The sequence below is a fragment of the Rhinatrema bivittatum genome, chromosome 6, assembly GCF_901001135.1.
Source record: "Rhinatrema bivittatum chromosome 6, aRhiBiv1.1, whole genome shotgun sequence".
NCBI lineage: Eukaryota > Metazoa > Chordata > Amphibia > Gymnophiona > Rhinatrematidae > Rhinatrema > Rhinatrema bivittatum.
This window is the reverse complement of record NC_042620.1, coordinates 12638713-12658180: the sequence shown is the minus strand read 5'-3', so window position 1 is coordinate 12658180 and position 19468 is coordinate 12638713. Positions and strand designations below refer to the sequence as shown.

The 19468-nt window shown below is 42.9% G+C and overlaps 1 protein-coding gene across 5 annotated transcripts in view; it reads right to left on the bottom strand.

Annotated features, from left to right (window-relative positions):
* Nucleotides 1-19468, bottom strand: part of USP37 (ubiquitin specific peptidase 37) — a 539331-nt gene that overhangs the window by 94315 nt on the left and 425548 nt on the right. For all 5 annotated transcript variants that reach the window (XM_029605048.1, XM_029605049.1, XM_029605047.1 and 2 more), the window contains one exon: nt 2192-2252. In XM_029605048.1, coding sequence (XP_029460908.1) covers nt 2192-2252 — 61 coding nt within the window. The remainder of the gene's footprint in view (nt 1-2191; nt 2253-19468) is intronic.

The following is a 19468-nucleotide window of genomic DNA, read 5'->3' as shown; positions in this document are numbered from 1 at the left end:
ACACCACAGCATCCACCTTCGGTACCTGCAGTATCTCCAAAGTCTCCTCCATCAGAGGATATATCTTCACAACTTCCTGATCTTCTTAGGTAAGGGAAAGGCACTGGGGAGGGGGGCATTCAGGAATGGACTCACCCCCTCACTGACTCCTCCTGAGTCACTTTAACCTCCAATTCCTCCAAGACTTGGGGAATAAGATGGCATAATTCCACCTTCTTAAACAGACAACTCGAGGATCATCCCCCTCCAATATTTCATCCGGATCCAGGTCGTCTTTAGCTACATCTGGATCCACACCTGGTACCACAGTCACGTCAGTTTCTGGAACCACCCCCCTGATGGTCGAAAAGGACATCCTGCAGATCATCCATGGAGTCCCCCCCCCTTACCTGGGGTCCACCTCAGACTTTGCCCGATGCAGTCCCAGATGATGCAGTAGGTCCCCGGACCCACCTGTGGCCCTCTTAGGCTTCTTTGGTGTGGATAGGGAAGGCCCGACTCTCGCCCGCTTCCTCTTCATCCCCTTCCTTGCCAGGAAGGCTTTATGCATCAAGTGGATAAATTTTGGCGAAAATCCCTCAGGGCCATCCGTCCCCTGATCCAGGCTGTTGTCTGAGTCCCCTCTCATCAGAGTCCCCCTGAACCACAGGAGAAAATGGGGGAGGGGAATCTCTGGGTTCCCTAGTTAAAAAGGACTCCCTGCCCGTGGCCCTCCGTGGATCCAGCTGCCTTGCGGGACCCCCCAGACCTCTCGCCGCCAACACTGACGTCTCTCCCCCAAAGAGCAGGAAATACACTTCCCCTGGTGCGCCCCCGCTGAGGAACTCTCCTCTCCCGAAGCGCAACCAGGACAGAGGGAGCGAGAATTCAAGTGTGTAGACTCCAGCCCACATGCGTGTCACACTTCTCTGCTCCCGCACGGAAGGCTGCCCCGTGACTTGCAAACACCGCCAGCCTCAATTGCCCCCCTCTGGCGCACGCCTTTTAAACCATGCTGCGTCATTTCCCGCGGTGCGGAAAAATCAGCTGGGCACTGCCGCGGAAAAGACTGCTGCTCTCCAGCCTCAGCAAGGCCCCAGAGATGCGTAGGAAAACAAATGTGGCCGCACCAACTGCTGCCATGCCTCCTCCGCTACAGGCCTGGCCGCTAATTCCACTCCCCCCGGGACACACGTAGACCAGAGCAGTAGTTACCTTCTGTCTGCTGAGGCCCACAGCCCTCGCTGCCTCATGGCCGTACCTTCGCCCCCCAGCAACCAGCCATTTGCCTTTCTGCTCCTTCCTTCCTTTTTTTAACTTTAAAATCACAGATACAAAGGCAAAAAACACACGCAGGGGTACTTCCCTGATTCTGGGGCCTTGCTGACAGAGGCCTCGGTGGCTCTGAGTGAACCAGTCCCCTGGCTTTCAGGGTCCCCGGCATGATGCGGGCGAGCCCAAGGCAGGGGGTTCCCAAGGTTCAACCTGAGGGTTGGTCCATCAAGGAGCCTAACACCTCAGGCAGCTTTCTCCAAAATTCTCCTACTTCAATTTCTCTCTTTCTTAATCTCAGACTGCAGGGTTGCACCTCTACCATTTGCTGGAGTCACAGAAATACTGAGGGGACTCTGTTATATAGCAGTGCCTCAAAGTTTTATTTCTTTGACTCCATCTGCTGGTAGGGAGACAAAACCCACTTGTCTGGACTGATTTGGGTATGTTCAAGAACTTAGACTTTCCAGATTTAAAAAAACTTTGACTCGTAAAATGAAAACAAAAACGAAAAAAACTAGAGAAAGAAAAGAAAAAAAATCTATCCCCAAAAAACAGCGAAGAATGCCTGATTTAAGAGAGAATGTGCACAAACCAAATCCTTTTGTCAAGGCGTAATAAGGAAGACAGGAAACTCACTAGGTGAAGTTGTGCAGGACACCTGTGTATGTTCAGAAAGACTTTCTTGGTCTTTCTGAACTCAGAGAGCTTCTTCCATGTCAGCGCTATCAGATGTCACCCACTTGTGTGGCTGATTATGTCCTGCTTGTCCATGGAGAATATAAATATCAAATTGTAAAAACAGACAGAAAATCAGTGGCTTCCAACGTGGAATGTCCCCTGGCCACTAATTGCATTCTTTCTTAGGTATTCAATAAATTACTATAGCTGATTCCTATGCAAGCCCTCCCATCATATCCCCACTAGTCACAAACCTTACCTTGTAGGCTTAGTTCTGTGGCTCGTTTAAGGTCATCATCTTCTTTTAGTTCTCGTGCCTCCTGATTGAATAGAAGGAAAAATAAAGAGCTGGAACAGGAGGATAAAAGCCTTAGACTAGTGTTTCCCAACCAGTGTGCCTTCAGACCTGATCAGGTTTGCCTCAGAAAAGTAACCATTGCCTGATACTCCAATTCAGACCAGCACCTGGACTCTGCTCTCAGCAGCTCTCAGCAACAAGAATTGGCAGCAGTGGCTCTTAAACATGGAGGCGCTCCTTTCTGAAAATATGTTATCATGCATGCTGTTTCTTCCTAGCTACTGTATGAGCTCCAGTGTGGTGATTAATGGACAGCATGCAGGGCATGATAGCCAAGTCCCACTTTGTTCGGAGTGCACAGCACCTCCTCATCTTTCCTGTCTTGAACCTCATCTTTTGAGCCCTCCCAGCCTCTGTCTTATCCCCAGGCTAAGTGAGGCAGAAAGAGCATGCACTGAATACTAGATGTGACACATTCTGAATGTTGGGAGCAGCAGCATTGGAGGAGCTCTGGCAGCTACATGCAACAGCAAACTAGCTAACAGACAGCTGCTCACATTATACTAACGTATCCCTTCTCTTATTTATTTATTTATTTACGTTTTTTATATACCAGCATTCAAGACGGAAGTCCCATCATGCTGGTTCACAAGAAACAGGGGTGCAATTACAATAAACTTTACAATTTGAACAATCGTGCAGAAAAGCAGTTACATGTAACAAGGAAATAAATAACTTGGAGAAAGAAGGAAAATGAATTGGTATGTAAAGAGAACTGGGCTACTGTGATGAGTTCATGCTGCTTCTCCTCTCCCTTTGTTTTAAATTTGGAAGGGAGATTAGTAGGGCTTTCAGTGCTTCCCTAGCTCTTTTGACCATGAGTCCTTTCTATGTCCACACAGCTTGCCCTGTGAAGGTTGGTGTGCCACACAATATTTTTCTTAAGGTAGGCATGCCTTGGACTTGAAATGGTTGGGAAACACTGCCTTAAGGCAGTTCTCAAGGAGAAAACCCTTGTGTTGCACCGCCTGCAATGTAACACCATCACCAAGTTACAAAAGTTTTCAAACTAGCATAAGTCAATGTTTGAGTGAAACAGGACCAAGGTCAACCTGATTATGTTTACCTACCAGGTACCTTGCTTGACCTAAAATCAACAATGTTTTTTTTAATAGGTAAACTCCTGCGCTATCATAAAAGAACAAGCTATTGCATTACTGATGACTTCATAGTTGGCTTTTCTGCAAGAGGACATCATCAGTAATAAGTTTATCCCTTTTTGAGAATATCAAACCTAAATAGTGATGTCTCCTTATTTTGCTTGTTTGTTGAGTGAGGAGAAAGGTGACTACTTAGGGGGAGAAATTTAGTCTTACTACTTAATTTCCTTGAATCCTGATAGACCAGTCTAGATCCATTGATTTGTGCCACCTTGCCAGCAGATAGAGATAGAGAACTACAAACATTTTAGCGATATCATTATTTCCTAAATGAAATAGCGCAGGAAAGACAGTGGACAGTATTTTTATGTTAAAGCAATGGAATGGAAACCCCTTTATGAAATAACAATTATGACAAATCCTTGGATAACCAGAGCAAACCCTCAAACTACAATTCCCCTCTCAATTCCAACAGGGAATAGAAATGAAAGAATAGAAATGAAAGAATAGAAATGAAAAAAATACACAAGTTCACGCCATAAGGAGTCTGTGAATCTTCTATAAGATCTGAAGGACTCTCGGGACAATAATATTTATTTATTTAGATTTATATTCTGCACATTTCCAAGAGTTCAAGGGGGATAAACACATGAGAACATTCATAACATCATAAAGACAATAACACCACTGCAAAAAATTAAAAAAGGATATTAGAATAAAAACAGCTATTAACTTCCTGGGAGAGATGTGGATTGGTCTAACAGGATTCGATGAAGGGAAATTAACAGTTAAGACTAAATTTCTTCTCTCTTTTCATCCTGCTAGACCAATCTAGATGATGGGATGTGCTGAAGCCCATTTGATTGTGGTTGGGAAGACGACAGGGCTCCCCTGAAAACACTCCAAAAGTAGCAACTCCCTTGGGCAGCACATCCAATCTGTAATGTTTTACAATTGCATCTAAGGAAGATCAGATGGATGCCTTACAAATCTCTTTTGGAGCCAACACTGTAGCCTCTGCCTAGGAAGAGGAATGAGCCCTTATAGAATGAGTGTGAAGTGCCTCCAGATCCTATTGGATCTTCAAGTAAATATGGTGAAGAGATAGTTTCTTTGATCCACCGGAACAATGACAATTTTGAAGCTGCCTCTCCTTTATGAAGTCCACAGAAAAATACATAAAGCTTATTGATGTTCCAAAAGAAATCAGTCACTTAAGTATCTGAGGAGTGTTCTACAAACATCAAAGCAGTGGTGAGACCTACCCTTACCATGACATTCCTCGAAAACATTCCTATAATACATTCACTAATACATTTAAAGGATGTTAATTAGACACATTCCTACTCCCATAGCAACCTAAAACTTAACTAGGAACTGATCAAAATTGAGATGAAGGCAGCAGTCCAGCAGCAAGAGGTGGGCTTCCCAGTCTTTTGCATTGAGTGTCACATGTATGATTTTTTTACCCACCGGAGAGGGTGGTGGATGCCTGGAATGCCCTTCCGGAGGAAGTGGTGAAGACCAGAACTGTGAAAGACTTCAAAGGGGCGTGGGATAAACACTCTGGATCCATAAAGTCAAGAGGCCGCCAATGAAGAGTGGGTGACTCGCCAGAATGATGGCTACTGCCTGGACACAATACCCTTATTCAATAAACATACACATGCTTACTGTGACTCCAACATCGCTCTAAGCTTCAACAGCAAGAGGAAATGGAAAAAAGGATTTGCACTCACAAAGAGGGGAGTAGCTGGCTTGTTACGGCGGTTACTACCCCAAACAAATGTGCCTGATACTTCACTTTCAATGCATATCCAGCATGGCTCTCTGCTTCAACAGCAGGGGAGAAAAAAAACTGATACTCACGCATATCCAGCATAGCTCCCTGCTTAAACGGCAGGGGAGAAGAAAAAAAACAACCAACAAGGGCTGTACAACATAGTCTAGGTAAAACAAATAAGCATGGGTGTAGCTTGCTTATTGCGGCGGTTACTACCCCTACTACCCCTAACTAATCAAGCTAGATATTTCACTTGGATGCAGCTCCATCACTGCTCTCTACATTAATGGTGGGGGTGGAAGGGGAATAGAAGAAAGAGCTAAGAGAAACAGATAAGTATGAGAGAAAAAATGTGTAAAGCTTGCTGGGCAGACTGGATGGGCCATTCGGTCTTCTTCTGCCGTCATTTCTATGTTTCTATAAGTTGTACATGTGCATGCGATGCAAAGAGCTCCTGGCTCTCAGAGAACGAGTCCAATCTCTGGAGGCTACGGTGGCAGACCTAGAGGAGCTAAGGCAGACAGAGAGGTATATAGATGAGACCTTCAGGGACATAGTAGCCAAGTCCCAACTTCAGACTGGCAGCCCTGGTGCTGCCTTGGAGGAAGAAGGTCTCATGATTGGAGAGCATCAACCTGGTGTAGCAGGAAAGGATCCTGTAGCAAGGACCTGCTCTCCAGGTGATGTACTGTCCTTTCGTACCGAGGATATCTCCCCAAGCCCTACTGCCCAGGAGGAATGGGTTAGGTTGGCCGTCATAGTTGGTGATTCGATTATTAGGAATGTAGATAGCTGGGTGGCTGGTGGGCGTGAGGATCGCCTGGTAACATGCCTACCTGGTGCGAAGGTGGCGGACCTCACGCGTCATCTAGATAGGATTTTAGACAGTGCTGGGGAGGAGCTGGCTATCGTGGTACATATGGGCACCAACGACATAGGAAAATGGGGGAGGGAGGTTCTGGAATCCAAATTTAGGCTCTTAGGTAGAAAACTTAAATCCAGAACCTCCAGGGTAGCATTCTCTGAAATGCTCCCTGTTCCACGCGCAGGTCACCAGAGGCAGGCAGAGCTCTGGAGTCTCAATGCGTGGATGAGGCGATGGTGCAAGGAAAAGGGATTCAGTTTTGTTAGGAACTGGGGAGCCTTTTGGGGAAGGGGGAGTCTCTACCAAAGGGATTGGCTCCACCTTAACCAGGGTGGAACCAGACTGCTGGCTAATCTTTAAAATGGAGATAGAGCAGCTTTTAAACTAGAACAAAGGGGAAAGCCGACAGTCACTCAGCAGTGCATGGTTCAGAGAGAGGTATTTTCAATGGATACTAATGATGCATTAGATTTAGGGCATCCCGACAGTGAGGTTCCAATAATAAGAAAAGTAGTCCAAGTGCCTGTAACTAAAAACTCACCTGAGCTAATAAATTCTAACTTATCCTATCAATTAAAAAGCAGAATGAAAATACAAACAAAAAACAAACTTTGAAACGTTTGTATGCTAATGCCAGAAGTCTAAGAACTAAGATGGGAGAATTAGAATGTATAGCAGTAAATGATGACATAGACTTAATTGGCATTTCAGAGACATGGTGGAAGGAGGTACAAATACTGGGGTACAAATTATATCACAATGATAGAGAGGAGCACCCGGGAGGCGGTGTGGTGCTTTATGTCCAGGATGGCATAGAGTCCAACAGGATAAACATCCTGCATGAGACTAAATACAAAATTGAATCTTTATGGGTAGAAATCCCTTGTGTGTCGGGGAAGACTATAGTGATAGGAGTCTACTACCGTCCACCTGGTCAAGATGGTGGGACTGACAGTGAAATGCTAAGAGAAATTAGGGAAGCTAACCAAATTGGTAGTGCGGTAATAATGGGAGACTTCAATTACCCCAAGACTGACTGGGTAAATGTATCATCGGGACACGCTAGAGAGATAAAGTTCCTGGATGGAATAAATGATAGCTTTAGGGAGCAATTGGTTCAGGAACAGACGAGAGATGGAGCAATTTTAGATCTAATTCTCAGTGGAGAACAGAATTTGGTGAGAGAGGTAACGGTAGTGGGGCCACTTGGCAATAGTGATCATAATATGATCAAATTTGATTTAATGACTAGAAGGGGGACAGTAAGCAAATCCACGGATCTCGTGCTAAACTTTCAAAAGGGAAACTTTGATAAAATGAGAAAAATAGTTAGAAAAAACTGAAAGGAGCAGCTACAAAAGTAAAAAGTGTGCAAGAGGCGTGGTCATTGTTAAAAAAACATCATCCTAGAAGCACAATCCAGATGTATTCCACACATTAAGGTGGAAAGAAGGCAAAACGATTACCGGCATGGTTAAAAGGGGAGGTGAAAGAAGCTATTTTAGCCAAAAGATCTTCATTCAAAAATTGGAAGAAGGGTCCAACAGAAGAAAATAGGATAATGCATAAATGTTGGCAAGTTAAATGTAAGACATTGATAAAACAGGCCAAGAGAGAATTTGAAAAGAAGTTTGCTGTAGAAGCAAAAACTCACAGTAAAAACTTTTTAAAATATATCCAAAGCAGAAAGCCTGTGAGGAGTCAGTTGGACTGTTAGATGATCGAGGGGTTAAAGGGGCATTTAGAGAAGATAAGGCCATCGCGGTAAGATTAAATGATTTCTTTTCTTTGGTGTTTACTGAAGAGGATATTGGGGAGGTACCCGTACTGGAGAAGGTTTTCATGGGTAACGATTCAGATGGACTGAACCAAATCACGGTGAACCTAGAAGATGTGGTAGACCTGATTGACAAACTGAAGAGTAGTAAATCACCTGGACTGGATGGTATACACCCCAGAGTTCTGAAGGAACTAAAAAATGAAATTTCAGACCTATTAGTAAAAATTTGTAACCTATCATTAAAATCATCCATTGTACCTGAAGACTGAAGGATAGCTAATGTAACCCCCATATTTAAAAAGGGCTCCAGGGGCAATCCGGGAAACTACAGACTGGTTAGCCTGACTTCAGTGCCAGGAAAAATAGTGGAAAGTGTTCTAAACATCAAAATCACAGAACATATAGAAAGACATGGTTTAATGGAACAAAGTCAGCATGGCTTTACCCAAGGCAAGTCTTGCCTCACAAATCTGCTTCACATTTTTGAAGGAGTTAATAAACATGTGGATAAACGTGAACTGGTAGATGTAGTGTACTTGGATTTTCAGAAGTCATTTGACAAATTTCCTCATAAGAGGCTTCTAGGAAAAATAAAAAGTCATGGGATAGGTGGCAATGTCCTTTCGTGGATTACAAACTGGCTAAAAGACAGGAAACAGAGAGTAGGATTAAATGGACAATTTTCTCAGTGGAAGGGAGTGGGCAGTAGAGTGCCTCAGGGATCTGTATTGGGACCCTTACTTTTCAATATATTTATAAATCATCTGGAAAGAAATACAAAAAGTGAGGTAATCTAATTTGCAGATCATACAAAATTGTTCAGAGTAGTTAAATCACAAGCAGATTGTGATAAATTGCAGGAAGACCTTGTGAGGCTGGAAAATTGGGCATCAAAATGGCAGATGAAATTTAATGTGGTTAAGTGCAAGGGGATGCATATAGGGAAAAACAATCCATGCTATAGTTACACAATATTAGGTGCTACTACCCAAGAAAGAGATCTAGGCATCATAGTGGATAACACATTGAAATCGTCGGTTCAGTGTGCTGCGGCAGTCAAAAAAAGCAAACAGAATGTTGGGAATTATTAGAAAGGGAATGGTGAATAAAACGGAAAATGCCATAATGCCTCTGTATCGCTCCATTGTGAGACCGCACCTTGAATACTGTGTACAATTCTGGTCGCCGCATCTCAAAAAAAGATATAATTGCGATGGAGAAGGTACAGAGAAGGGCTACCAAAATGATAAGGGGAATGGAACAGCTCCCCTATGAGGAAAGACTAAAGAAGTTAGGACTTTTCAGCTTGGAGAAGAGACAGCTGAGAGGGGTATGATAGAGGTGTTTAAAATCATGAGAGGTCTAGAACGGGTAGATGTGAATCGGTTTTTTACTCTTTCGGATAATAGAAAGACTAGGGGGCACTCCATGAAGTTAGCGTGTGGCACATTTAAAACTAATCGGAGAAAGTTCTTTTTCACTCAATGCACAATTAAACTCTGGAATTTGTTGCCAGAAGATGTGGTTAGTGCAGTTAGTATAGCTGTGTTTAAAAAAGGATTGGATAAGTTCTTGGAGGAGAACTCCATTACCTGCTATTAATTAAGTTGACTTAGATAATAACGGTAACATGGAATAGGCTTAGTTTTTGGGTACTTGCCAGGTTCTTAAGGCCTGGATTGGCCACTGTTGGAAACAGGATGCTGGGCTTGATGGACCCTTGGTCTGACCCAGTATGGCAAGTTCTTATGGGCTTCCTTGAAAGATCTTACGCTAAAGACATTTTTTCTGGTTGTAATCTACTCGGCCAGACGTTATTTCGGGGCTTCAAGCTCTCTCCTGTCACGATCCTTTCTTACATATTTCCTCCAACAAAGTGTCTGAATATCTTGCCTTCCTTTTTGCCAAAGGTGGTCTCTGCTTTCCATTTGAATCAGTCTGTGGAGTTGCTTTGGTTTCCAGATTGGTCCAGACACTCGGCTTTGAGTAGAAATCTTCACCTGTTGGATGTTCACTGTGCTCTCTAGAGGTACATGAAAGTCACCAATTCTTTCAGAAGGTTGGACCATATTTTTGTGTTGTTTGGGGGAGCAAAGAAAGGAGACAAGGCTTTAAAAACTACTTTGGCCCGATGGTTGAAAGAGGCTATTTCTGCGGCCTATATTGCTAAGGGTCGTGTGGGTCCCTAGTGGCCTTAAAGTGCATTCTACTAGAGGACAGCGGCCTCTTAGGCCAAATGTCAGTTGGTGTCTCTGCAGGACATATGTAGGGTTGCGGTGTGGTCCTCCCTGCATACTTTCCCCAGGCATTACCGTTTGGATATTTGGGTGCCGAAGGATGAGACTTTTGGTGAAAGTGTTTTGAGAACAGGTCTTTTGGATGCCCGTACGATTTAGGATTGCTTTAGTACATCCCACTTGTCTGGACTGATCTGGGTATGTTCAGGAAAGGAAAATTGGTTCTTACCTGCTAATTTTCATTTCTGTAATCCCACAGATCAGTCCAGAGGCCCGCCCTGGTATTGTTACCGAAAGACTGACCTCCTGGTACTCAGATGTGCGGTATTGTTTTGATGTCGTTTTTTAGTTTTCCAAGTTGGCAGGGCATTTTGGGGCCTTGCGGTGTGTATAGGTACTCCAGTTCAGGGGAGTCCAACCTCGGGGGTTTTCCAGTTCGCCAGGGAGAGGGGGTGGGGGTGGGGGGGGGGGAAGAGATAGAATTCTATATTTTTGGCTTGGGTACAGGTCAATACTGAGGCTGCAGGTGCCATGTTCGATTATGTAGCAGTGCCTCAAAGTTTTGTTCTCTGCCTCCATCTGCATAAACCCACTTGTCTGGACTGATCTGTGGTATTACAGGAACAAACGTTAGCAGGTAAGAACCAATTTTCCTTTCCCACAGTTACAATGCCTATGATGAAACAGGAATTTTGCATGCATTGTGATTTACTGCTTTGCTGTGTGGTGGTTTTCCCCAGAGAACTCATTTCCTCTATCCTGGCCTACAGGTGATGTTGCCCTTTGCACTGTAGTTCAAAAAGAAGCTTGGGATGCTGGTTTGACTCAGAATGAGACTTGGACAACCTACATAATCCCAGTATCCTTGATGAAGCTGCAAGACTAAAATATCCTGATGGCATTGGCCAAAAACTATTCCAGTCAGAAGGCCTTTGGTCAAAAAGCTAATGCTAGCTCCTTGTGCTCTGATTGGCCCTTCAGACAAAGAAATAGCCCAGAAAGTGCTAGAATTCTCTAGTCTTGGTTGGGAGTAGAGAGAAAACAGAAATCTGTGCTGAGATCCTGCTCCAACTCCAGTGGACAGCAAATTTCCTGAAAACTCTCTAGGCACTGATAAATAATGAAAAGTGTTTAGTTAACTTTTTCTGTTTAATCCTTGTTATTTTACCTGTTGCTGGTTGCAAATTTAAAAAACTTTTACCATTTACTGTTTCTACTTTTTGTTAATAAATGATTAGTTTGTAAGCTCTGCCTGTTTTGTACTGATTAATGGTGCTGGTATGTTATGCATTTGGTCTGGGGATCAATTTCTAGGAGCTGTGTGATCTCTGGATTGTGTGGGGTCCCAGTATCCATAAGAACAACCAAAGGATAACTTGTGGTCAGGGTACTTGCTCAGAGGCAAGCAGGAGCCAGTTGGCGGGTGGGAGGCTGCCAGAATAGGAGCACTTGCACAGGAGCAGGTGGGCTTGGGCAGGGCTTGGCAGGACCCTCAGAGTGGACACAGGGTTAACCCTGCGTAAGTATGAGGAGTAGTGCTGAGGTACTACGTGACACACTATAATAGGATCTCCTAATACCTGCTTCCCCCTCTATGCCTCACTGATGCCTAAACCTTCCACAGCAGCAATGATCAAGAGAAGCAATTCCTCTCTTCTAAACAGTCAGATCGCTGAAGATTCATCCTCTTTTATCCCTCTGTCAGGGACACCAGAGAAGCTCCGGAGAAAGAAGTCCTTTCCTCCAATTTCCAATCCGTTTCCCATCAGGAGTGTTTCTTCACTGGTGCTATCTGGTTCCCATGGGTACATCAGCAAACCAGTTGCTCTCTGTCTCCATTTGGACTGGAGGAGTAAACCAGTGGTTACAGCAGCAGGCTGTTAACCACAGAAGCCAGGGTTCAAATCCTACTGATACTCCCCTTGTGACCTTGGGCAAGTCACTTCATTCTCCATTGCTTCAGATACAAATTTAGATAGTTAAGGCCTCTGGGGATTGGGAAATTCCTACAGTACCTGAATATAATCCACTTAGTGCCAAAAGTAGAATATAAATAATATAAACATGGCTGATAAGAGAGTATAACTTAATTGTTTGGATTAGTCTGGCAGGATGAAAGAGAAGTTTGTGGTTCTCTGTTTCTATCTGCAGGCAGTATGCCATAAGCTCACATCTGCACTGCAGGTTGAAGGAAATATATTTTGAGCAAAACTTCCGACAGTTCCCCTTGGAGATGTTACCTTGCTCATTGGCTTCACATAAAAATAGAATATGACAGCAGATAAGTACTATAAAGCCTATCGCATTATTTCAGGTCCCAGTTGATCTCTATCTTCCCCTTTACTCCTTCATAACTAAGGATCCCTTGTGCTTATCCCAAGGCTTTCTTCAATTCTGATGCTGTTTTGTGTCTCTACCATCTCTCTACTGGAATGCTGTTTCATGTATTCACCACTCTTTCCATGAAAAAAAAAAAGATATATTTTAACATTATACCTGTCTCTACCTGTTTTGCGCCTCATCCCATGGCCTTCTTTTCTAGACTTTCCTTTTTACTGAAAAATTTTGCTTCTTGTGCATTAATATTTTCGAAGTATCTGAATATCTATCATATCATAAGAACATAAGAAAATGCCATACTGGGTCAGACCAAGGGTCCATCAAGCCCAGCATCCTGTTTCCAACAGTGGCCAATCCAGGCCATAAGAACCTGGCAAGTACCCAAAAACTAAGTCTATTCCATGTAACCACTGCTAATGGCAGTGGCTATTCTCTAAGTGAACTTAATAGCAGGTAATGGACTTCTCCTCCAAGTCAGTGGGACTGACTTGGAGGAGAATAACATTTCAGGTGCTTAAATCTCCTAAGATTTGTGGTGCATATACCACCATTTTGGTAACTCTTCCCTGGACCATCTTCACTCTTTCTATATTGTTTTGGAGGTACAGCTTCCAGTACTGGGCAATACTCCCTGAAACAATCTTCAAGCAGACACCTGATCTGAATATAAACAATGAAGTGGAATTCTACCAAGCCATCAGCAAGTGAAAATTACTATTGAAGAACAGCCTTCCCTGTACAAATGAACCCTTTCAAAGGCCAGTCTGAAAACAGGAAAGAACTGAATCCTCCAAGAGAACTAGTTCTTGGAGTAACAGGTCAGATGCACTGGGAAAATGGAAAGGAGCTCCAACCTGCATCCTCAACCGATCTGCAAACTTCAGTCATTTTTCCCATAATGACTGTTGCCAGAAGAATACATTTTAGAATTCTGCCTATAAGAGACCAAGGAGGAAACAGGCCTAAAGAACTTTGATCTATATAGCATTGGTTGGATCAAGGCAATCTATTCTGCAGGAACCACCTTCCTTCCTGCAAGTAAAGAATCTGTCACCTTTGGAGTTCTTGCAAACTGCAATCAGGTCCATGGAAAAAATGAAACCCTACTGGTCTATTATCTTCTGAATGGGCTGCCAATTGAGCTCGCATTCTCCACTACTTTTACTGAGGATGTCAGACCGTAGGTTCCTTTTCCTGCAAAATGAGCTGCTAACAACAACAGAAGATTCTGTTCCAACTGTTGAACACGCAAGCTTGCCTCCTTGGCTACCATCAGATTTCAAGAGTCCCCTTGTCTGTTTATATACATTTACTGTTGTGGTTTTGCCCAAAGCACTCAAACTGCCGTTCCCCTTCACTAAAGGCAGGAAGAGTAACCATATCAACCTGACCGAGCTGGTTTCAGCCTGTAAATGGACTATGTCGTCTTCTCTTTGGATTAGAGCCCTTGGGCTATCTGGCCATTACAGTGGACTCTCTAACCCATTAGGCTCACATCCAACATGCCTATAAACCGCAAGGACAGATCTATGCTTAAACCCATTGGAAGATCATTGAGAGTAGTCCACCAAGAAAAGCTGACCCTTATGGAAAGTAAAAAGGGAACATAAACCTCAGTCTTGTGATTGTAAGAGTCCATGATGTACAAGTTTATTTTTATTTATATCTATACTGCTTTTCAATCAGTCAAAGCAGTTTACACTTTAAACATACAGATTTGTGTTCACAAACAATTAAAAATAACATCACATTTAGAAATATCACATCAGTTTCTTACATCTTTTGTTTCCTGCACTTCGCGGTCACTTAAATTTAACAATGTCACCATTAAGGTCTATTCTTTGACTGATCTGAAGAGATCACCTGTGAGCTCTGGCTCATGGAACTAAATCCAAGGTGGATGCCATGGACCCCAGGAGGTGGAGATAACCCCCAAGTCCTGAGAGCCTTCTGAGAGGGAAAACTGCACTTGAGCTAATAGCCTGTCAATGTCCCACTGACTCAGGAAAGTTTGGTTGACTCAGGAAAGTTTGGTTGACTCTGGAACGGAAGTGAGCCCTTAACTTCTCCAGAGATTGGTATGAACCAGATTGTGCTTCATAAAATTCACTATCCAGCTCAAGTCACCCAGGATTCTGAACTACACTGGCTGAGGCAGACTGGCAGTCCTCAAACGACTTAGTCCGTAATAGCCATTCATTCAGAAACAGAAGAACTATGATACCATGTCTTCACAAGAACAATATATCTTGTTTTTCATTGCTGTGTAAAGATGCATTAAAAGACACTTTGAATAACTTAAGTTTTGCCTACTGCAAGTGCCTATATTGAATTGCGCATCAAATTTGCGTTAAAAGGTGCACAAGCCCAGCCCCGCTTAACTGTATCGGCCCGTTAATAAATGATATTCCACAAGTCTCTTTTGCCCTGCAATGTTTAATTTGAATATGCCAATGTTTTCTCTTTTTTTTGAACTGATCATACTTTTATGAATTGATTTATATGGTTATATCAGTTTTTTGTTTTTTTCTAGAAAACAGGAATATCTATATGGAAGCACGAAATCCAAAAGGTATCTGCCGACTCTCTCTGAAGGGTAAGATGGACAAAAGAACCATCTTTCTTTGAAATCACAAAAATCAATGGAACAACTATCTTGTCCCCTACCTTCGATTGCTTCTAATACTACTAAACACTTCTCCAATACTACTTGACATACACAGTACTATGCAACAAACAGAGGCAGTCCCTTTCTCAGTAGAGCTTACAATTTAATCAAGACAAACATACAGGGAAAAAAAAGACTTGTGGAATATCACGTGGAAAGCACAGACTCAGGAATTGGTGGTAAAAGAGAAAGGCATAGATAGGATTGACTTGCCTGATGAGCGGTGTGCACGAGGATGGGTGTAGACAAAGATAAGAAAGGAGAGGTAGTGAGGAGCTGCAGAGCGAAGGCTTTTGTGAGTAAGAGGAGCTTGAACTATATGTGGGAATGGACTTAAGACAGGTTATATGGGTGTAGCAAATGATGAAAGATAAGCCATACAGCTGAACTTTGGATAGACTGGAGAGGGATGACTCATTGGGAGACCTGTGAGGAACAGGTTGCAATAGTCTAAGTGAGAGGTGATGAGATAGTAGGTAAGGGTTCTGGTAGTGTGTTCTGAAAGGAAGGGATGGATTATCGTGTTATAGAGAAAGAAACATCACATTTTAGCAGTATTTTGGATATGTGTAGAGAAAAAAAAAGAGAAGTCAAAGATGACTCCAAGGTTACGGGCTGAGAAAGGACAAAGAGGGGAAGTGGGCTTGGGGGAAAAGATAAGGAGCTCTGTCTTGGCCATATTGAGTTTAAGGTGGCAGTGGGACATCCAGGCAGTAATGTTAGGCAAGCAAGTTGAGATCAGGTACTAAATTTCAAATGAAATTTCTGGAAAACAACAATATAAAGATGGAACTGAAAGCCATGAGAGGAAATCAGAGCACCAAGAGAATTAGCATACAAAGATAAGAGGGCCCAGGACAGAACTCTGAGACACACCAATTGATAGTGGGATGGCAGCAGAAAAGGATCTTCCAGAAGAAAAATTAAAAGTGCAATGGAAATGGTAAGAGGAGAACCAAGACAGCAGACCGTCCTGAAATCCAAATATTAAGGAGTAGGTGGTGAACAACAGTGTCAAACAAGGGATAGTGCAGTTTTTGGAATCCAATGGATGTGTCATGATGTATGAGCCCTTGTGTCATCCACAGACCATGGTGAGAAATAATGTAGAACCACCAAAATGCAGAAATAGTGCAGAATAAGGTAAAAGTCCACACAATAATTTCAGTGTACTATTATAAAGGTTTTTCTTAGAAACTGCAACTCCACATATTTTTGCAAAACACATTACAAAGTTTCAGCAGGTCCCCCGACACGGATCCCGTGTTTCACCATGAGGTTGCGTCGGAAGGGACAAACAAAAAGTTTCAAATCTAAAAATACAATAAATCGATGGGAAACCTTTATCACAATTATAGCTAGCAAAGCAAACACGTACCTGCATAAATTTCAACTCAAAATGTCCAGGAGTGCACAGATACAACAACTGTGAAAATTGGCGTGAAAACTACCAGCCAATCAAATGAGGACAAAAGGAGGACAAACAGGATGTGAAAGGAAACTGAATTTAGCCAAACTAATTAAAAAAGGACCACTCAGGAAATGAGGAGATCCAAGATGGCGGCACGCTAAGAGTTGGAGCCAGTTGATCTCCTGCTTTGTTTCCTGAAACAGTGGAATCTTGTGAGAATGCCACCAAAACGGAAGGGAAAGGTCAGGGTTTATCCCTCGACACCCCCTCCAATATCGATTTTACAGCAGGAGATTACACGGTTTCTCACCTCTTCAACCATCAATCCAGAAGTCGAGGAACCCTTGGAGCGGCAAACGGAGAGTGAGTTATCTGCTCCGGAGGAGACTACTCTGAGCCCAGAACAGCGAGCAGTTCCGACACAAGGGTCAGGGCTACCTTTCCAACCCGACGCGCTGACTGAAGGAACCCCTTCCGGGTCACCGGCAGAGACGCCAACGCTGACCGCTGCTACACAAGCTGTAACAACAACTTCGGTCGTCCCAGAGGAAATAAGAGTCAGCGTGGGAACTGCGGATATCGGACTGGGAGAAGGGGCAGCTGGGGTAAGTTCAGCGAGTTTAAGCCTGCCAATACCGCAAGTACTTACCCCAACCTTTAAACCCCTGAAAATTCCAGATCGCCCTGAAGTGGTGACTATGACTGCTCTATGGGACTTGATGGCGGGAGTTGTGTTGGTTGTGAATCATCTGAGCGAGGAAGTGAGGACATTAGCTTCACAAAGCTCCAAAAATACAATTGATTTTCAAAAGAAACTTGATCAAGTTTCTAAGCGAGTATTAACCCTGGAGGAAAAGGAGCAAACAAATTTAAAATTTCACGCTGCAGTTGTTAAAGACAATCAGTTAATTGCCAGGAGACTGGAAACATTAGAGAACTCTTCAAGAAACTTAAATATCAGGATTTTAAAATTTCCTCGGGTATTGGGTGAAAACCCTTATATTTCCCTAAAAAGATTTATGTTAGATGTTTTGTGTTTTGATGAAGAAAGCATTCCTGCAGTAAATAAATGTTATTTTTTGCCTAAAACATCTTCCACATCTAACAGATTAAACATCCAGGAAAATTTAACACAATTCTTAGAAGAGTCAACTACAACAGAAGTAATAGACAGAGCAACTTTACTAGTTTCTATGATATCTACTATGGATGTTCAGTCTATTATGAAGAAGTATTTCAGCAAATTTCCGACTGTTTTCCTAAATGAAAATGTGAAGATTTTTCCAGATCTGTCCCCGATCACCCAGGGAAGATGCAGAGAATTTTTAGCTCTGCGCCAACAGGTCATAGCTTTGGGTTATTCATTTAAATTTAAGTTTCCTTGCAAATGTTATCTAAAGAAAGGAGCTGAAGTTAATGTATTTTTCACCTCCGAACAGTTGAAAAGTTTTCTGTCATTGAAAACTCCTATCACATCATCACCCATAAATACTTAAATGTAATGGTTGTGTTATGTGCCTGCCTTTTATTAGTAATTAATATTATTCTCTTTGTTTGATTCACTCTCATTAATAATGGATCTTACTACTTAGCCATGTGGATATATATATATTGATTTATATTTAAGAAAGATGAATAAGTCTGTATTATGTTTAAATGTTACTTTTATTTTTTTTATTTGTTTCTTTTCATCTGATCTGAATTTTCTGTATTTGCAAAATTTAAAGGTTTTGTAAACTAAAAAGTGATAAATAAAGAATTAAAAAAAAAAAAAAAGGACCACTGGATCTCATTGTTGAGGCCATGTGGAGAGAGACTATTAATTTTAAAGATCCATCTTTGCACATTACGAATAAGCATTTCAGAAAAATTACTCCCCCAGCATGGAGGAGACAGCACATCAATAACAAAGAATTTTAAATCAGAAATACTATGTAATTCAGCCACCCAGTGTGACACTAGGGGTGCATTTTCCCGTTGAATGTTAATGCTGGATCGATGTTCAATGATTCTAGTCTTAATCAAACGTGTAGTCTTACCAACATACAACTTTGGGCAGGGGCACGTAACAACATAAATAACACCAGATGATAAACAATTGGAAATAAACTGTAGCTGGAAGACCTTATTGGAGACTGGGTGAGTGAAAGAAGAAAGGGAAAGAGTGTGGACAGACTGAGCAGCTTCCACATGGACCGTGACTACCTAAGGATATAGGTGGGGGTATGTAAGAACGTAATTCAGAATGCACTAAAAAATCCCGAAGATTTTTACCACGGTGAAATGTAAATCGAAGAGGACAACTGAAAATTTCATGCATAGAAAGTATAGTCCAATAGCGCTGTTCCCCCTCAAGTCCTTCACTACAAGGTTCGGATCCGTCCACCCCTCCTTCTCTTCTGCATTCGGACGTTGAAGACTTGGACAGAGAACCAAGTCCACAAAGGATGGCATATGACAGGGAGCCACATTGTCCCTCTTCACTGTCGCCAAGCTCTTCTCTGGCAATTTCCTCTGGCCCCCCGGGGGACCAGCCGGAAACATTGTCACCCCTAGAGGATCTTTCCTATTCCAGATTTGTTGAGAAGAACCCTGGATCTGGCCCCACAGACATCCGAGAGCGGAATTCTGAGCTTTTAGGGAATTAAATGATAACCCTTTCTGAAGCCAGTCCTGAAGGAAGAAAAGGACCAGGGGAACCAAGGCTTTTCGAGGATCCACTTCCCAAGGCTGATACCAGGACTCAAAGACTTTCCAAACACAAACATATGCCAAGGAGGTAGAAGCTTTCCTGGCTCTTAGTAAAGTAGTAATCACTTCTTCTGGATATCCTTTCTTCCACAACTGATGCCTCTCAAAAGCCAAGACAAAAGCGATCTGCATGCTTGAAAAATATGGGACCCTGGTGGAGGAGATTTGGAAGATGGCTCAACCATAGGGGCCCAATTCAAGCACAGGTTCACGAGGTCCGTGAGCCATGGCTGGTGCGGCCAC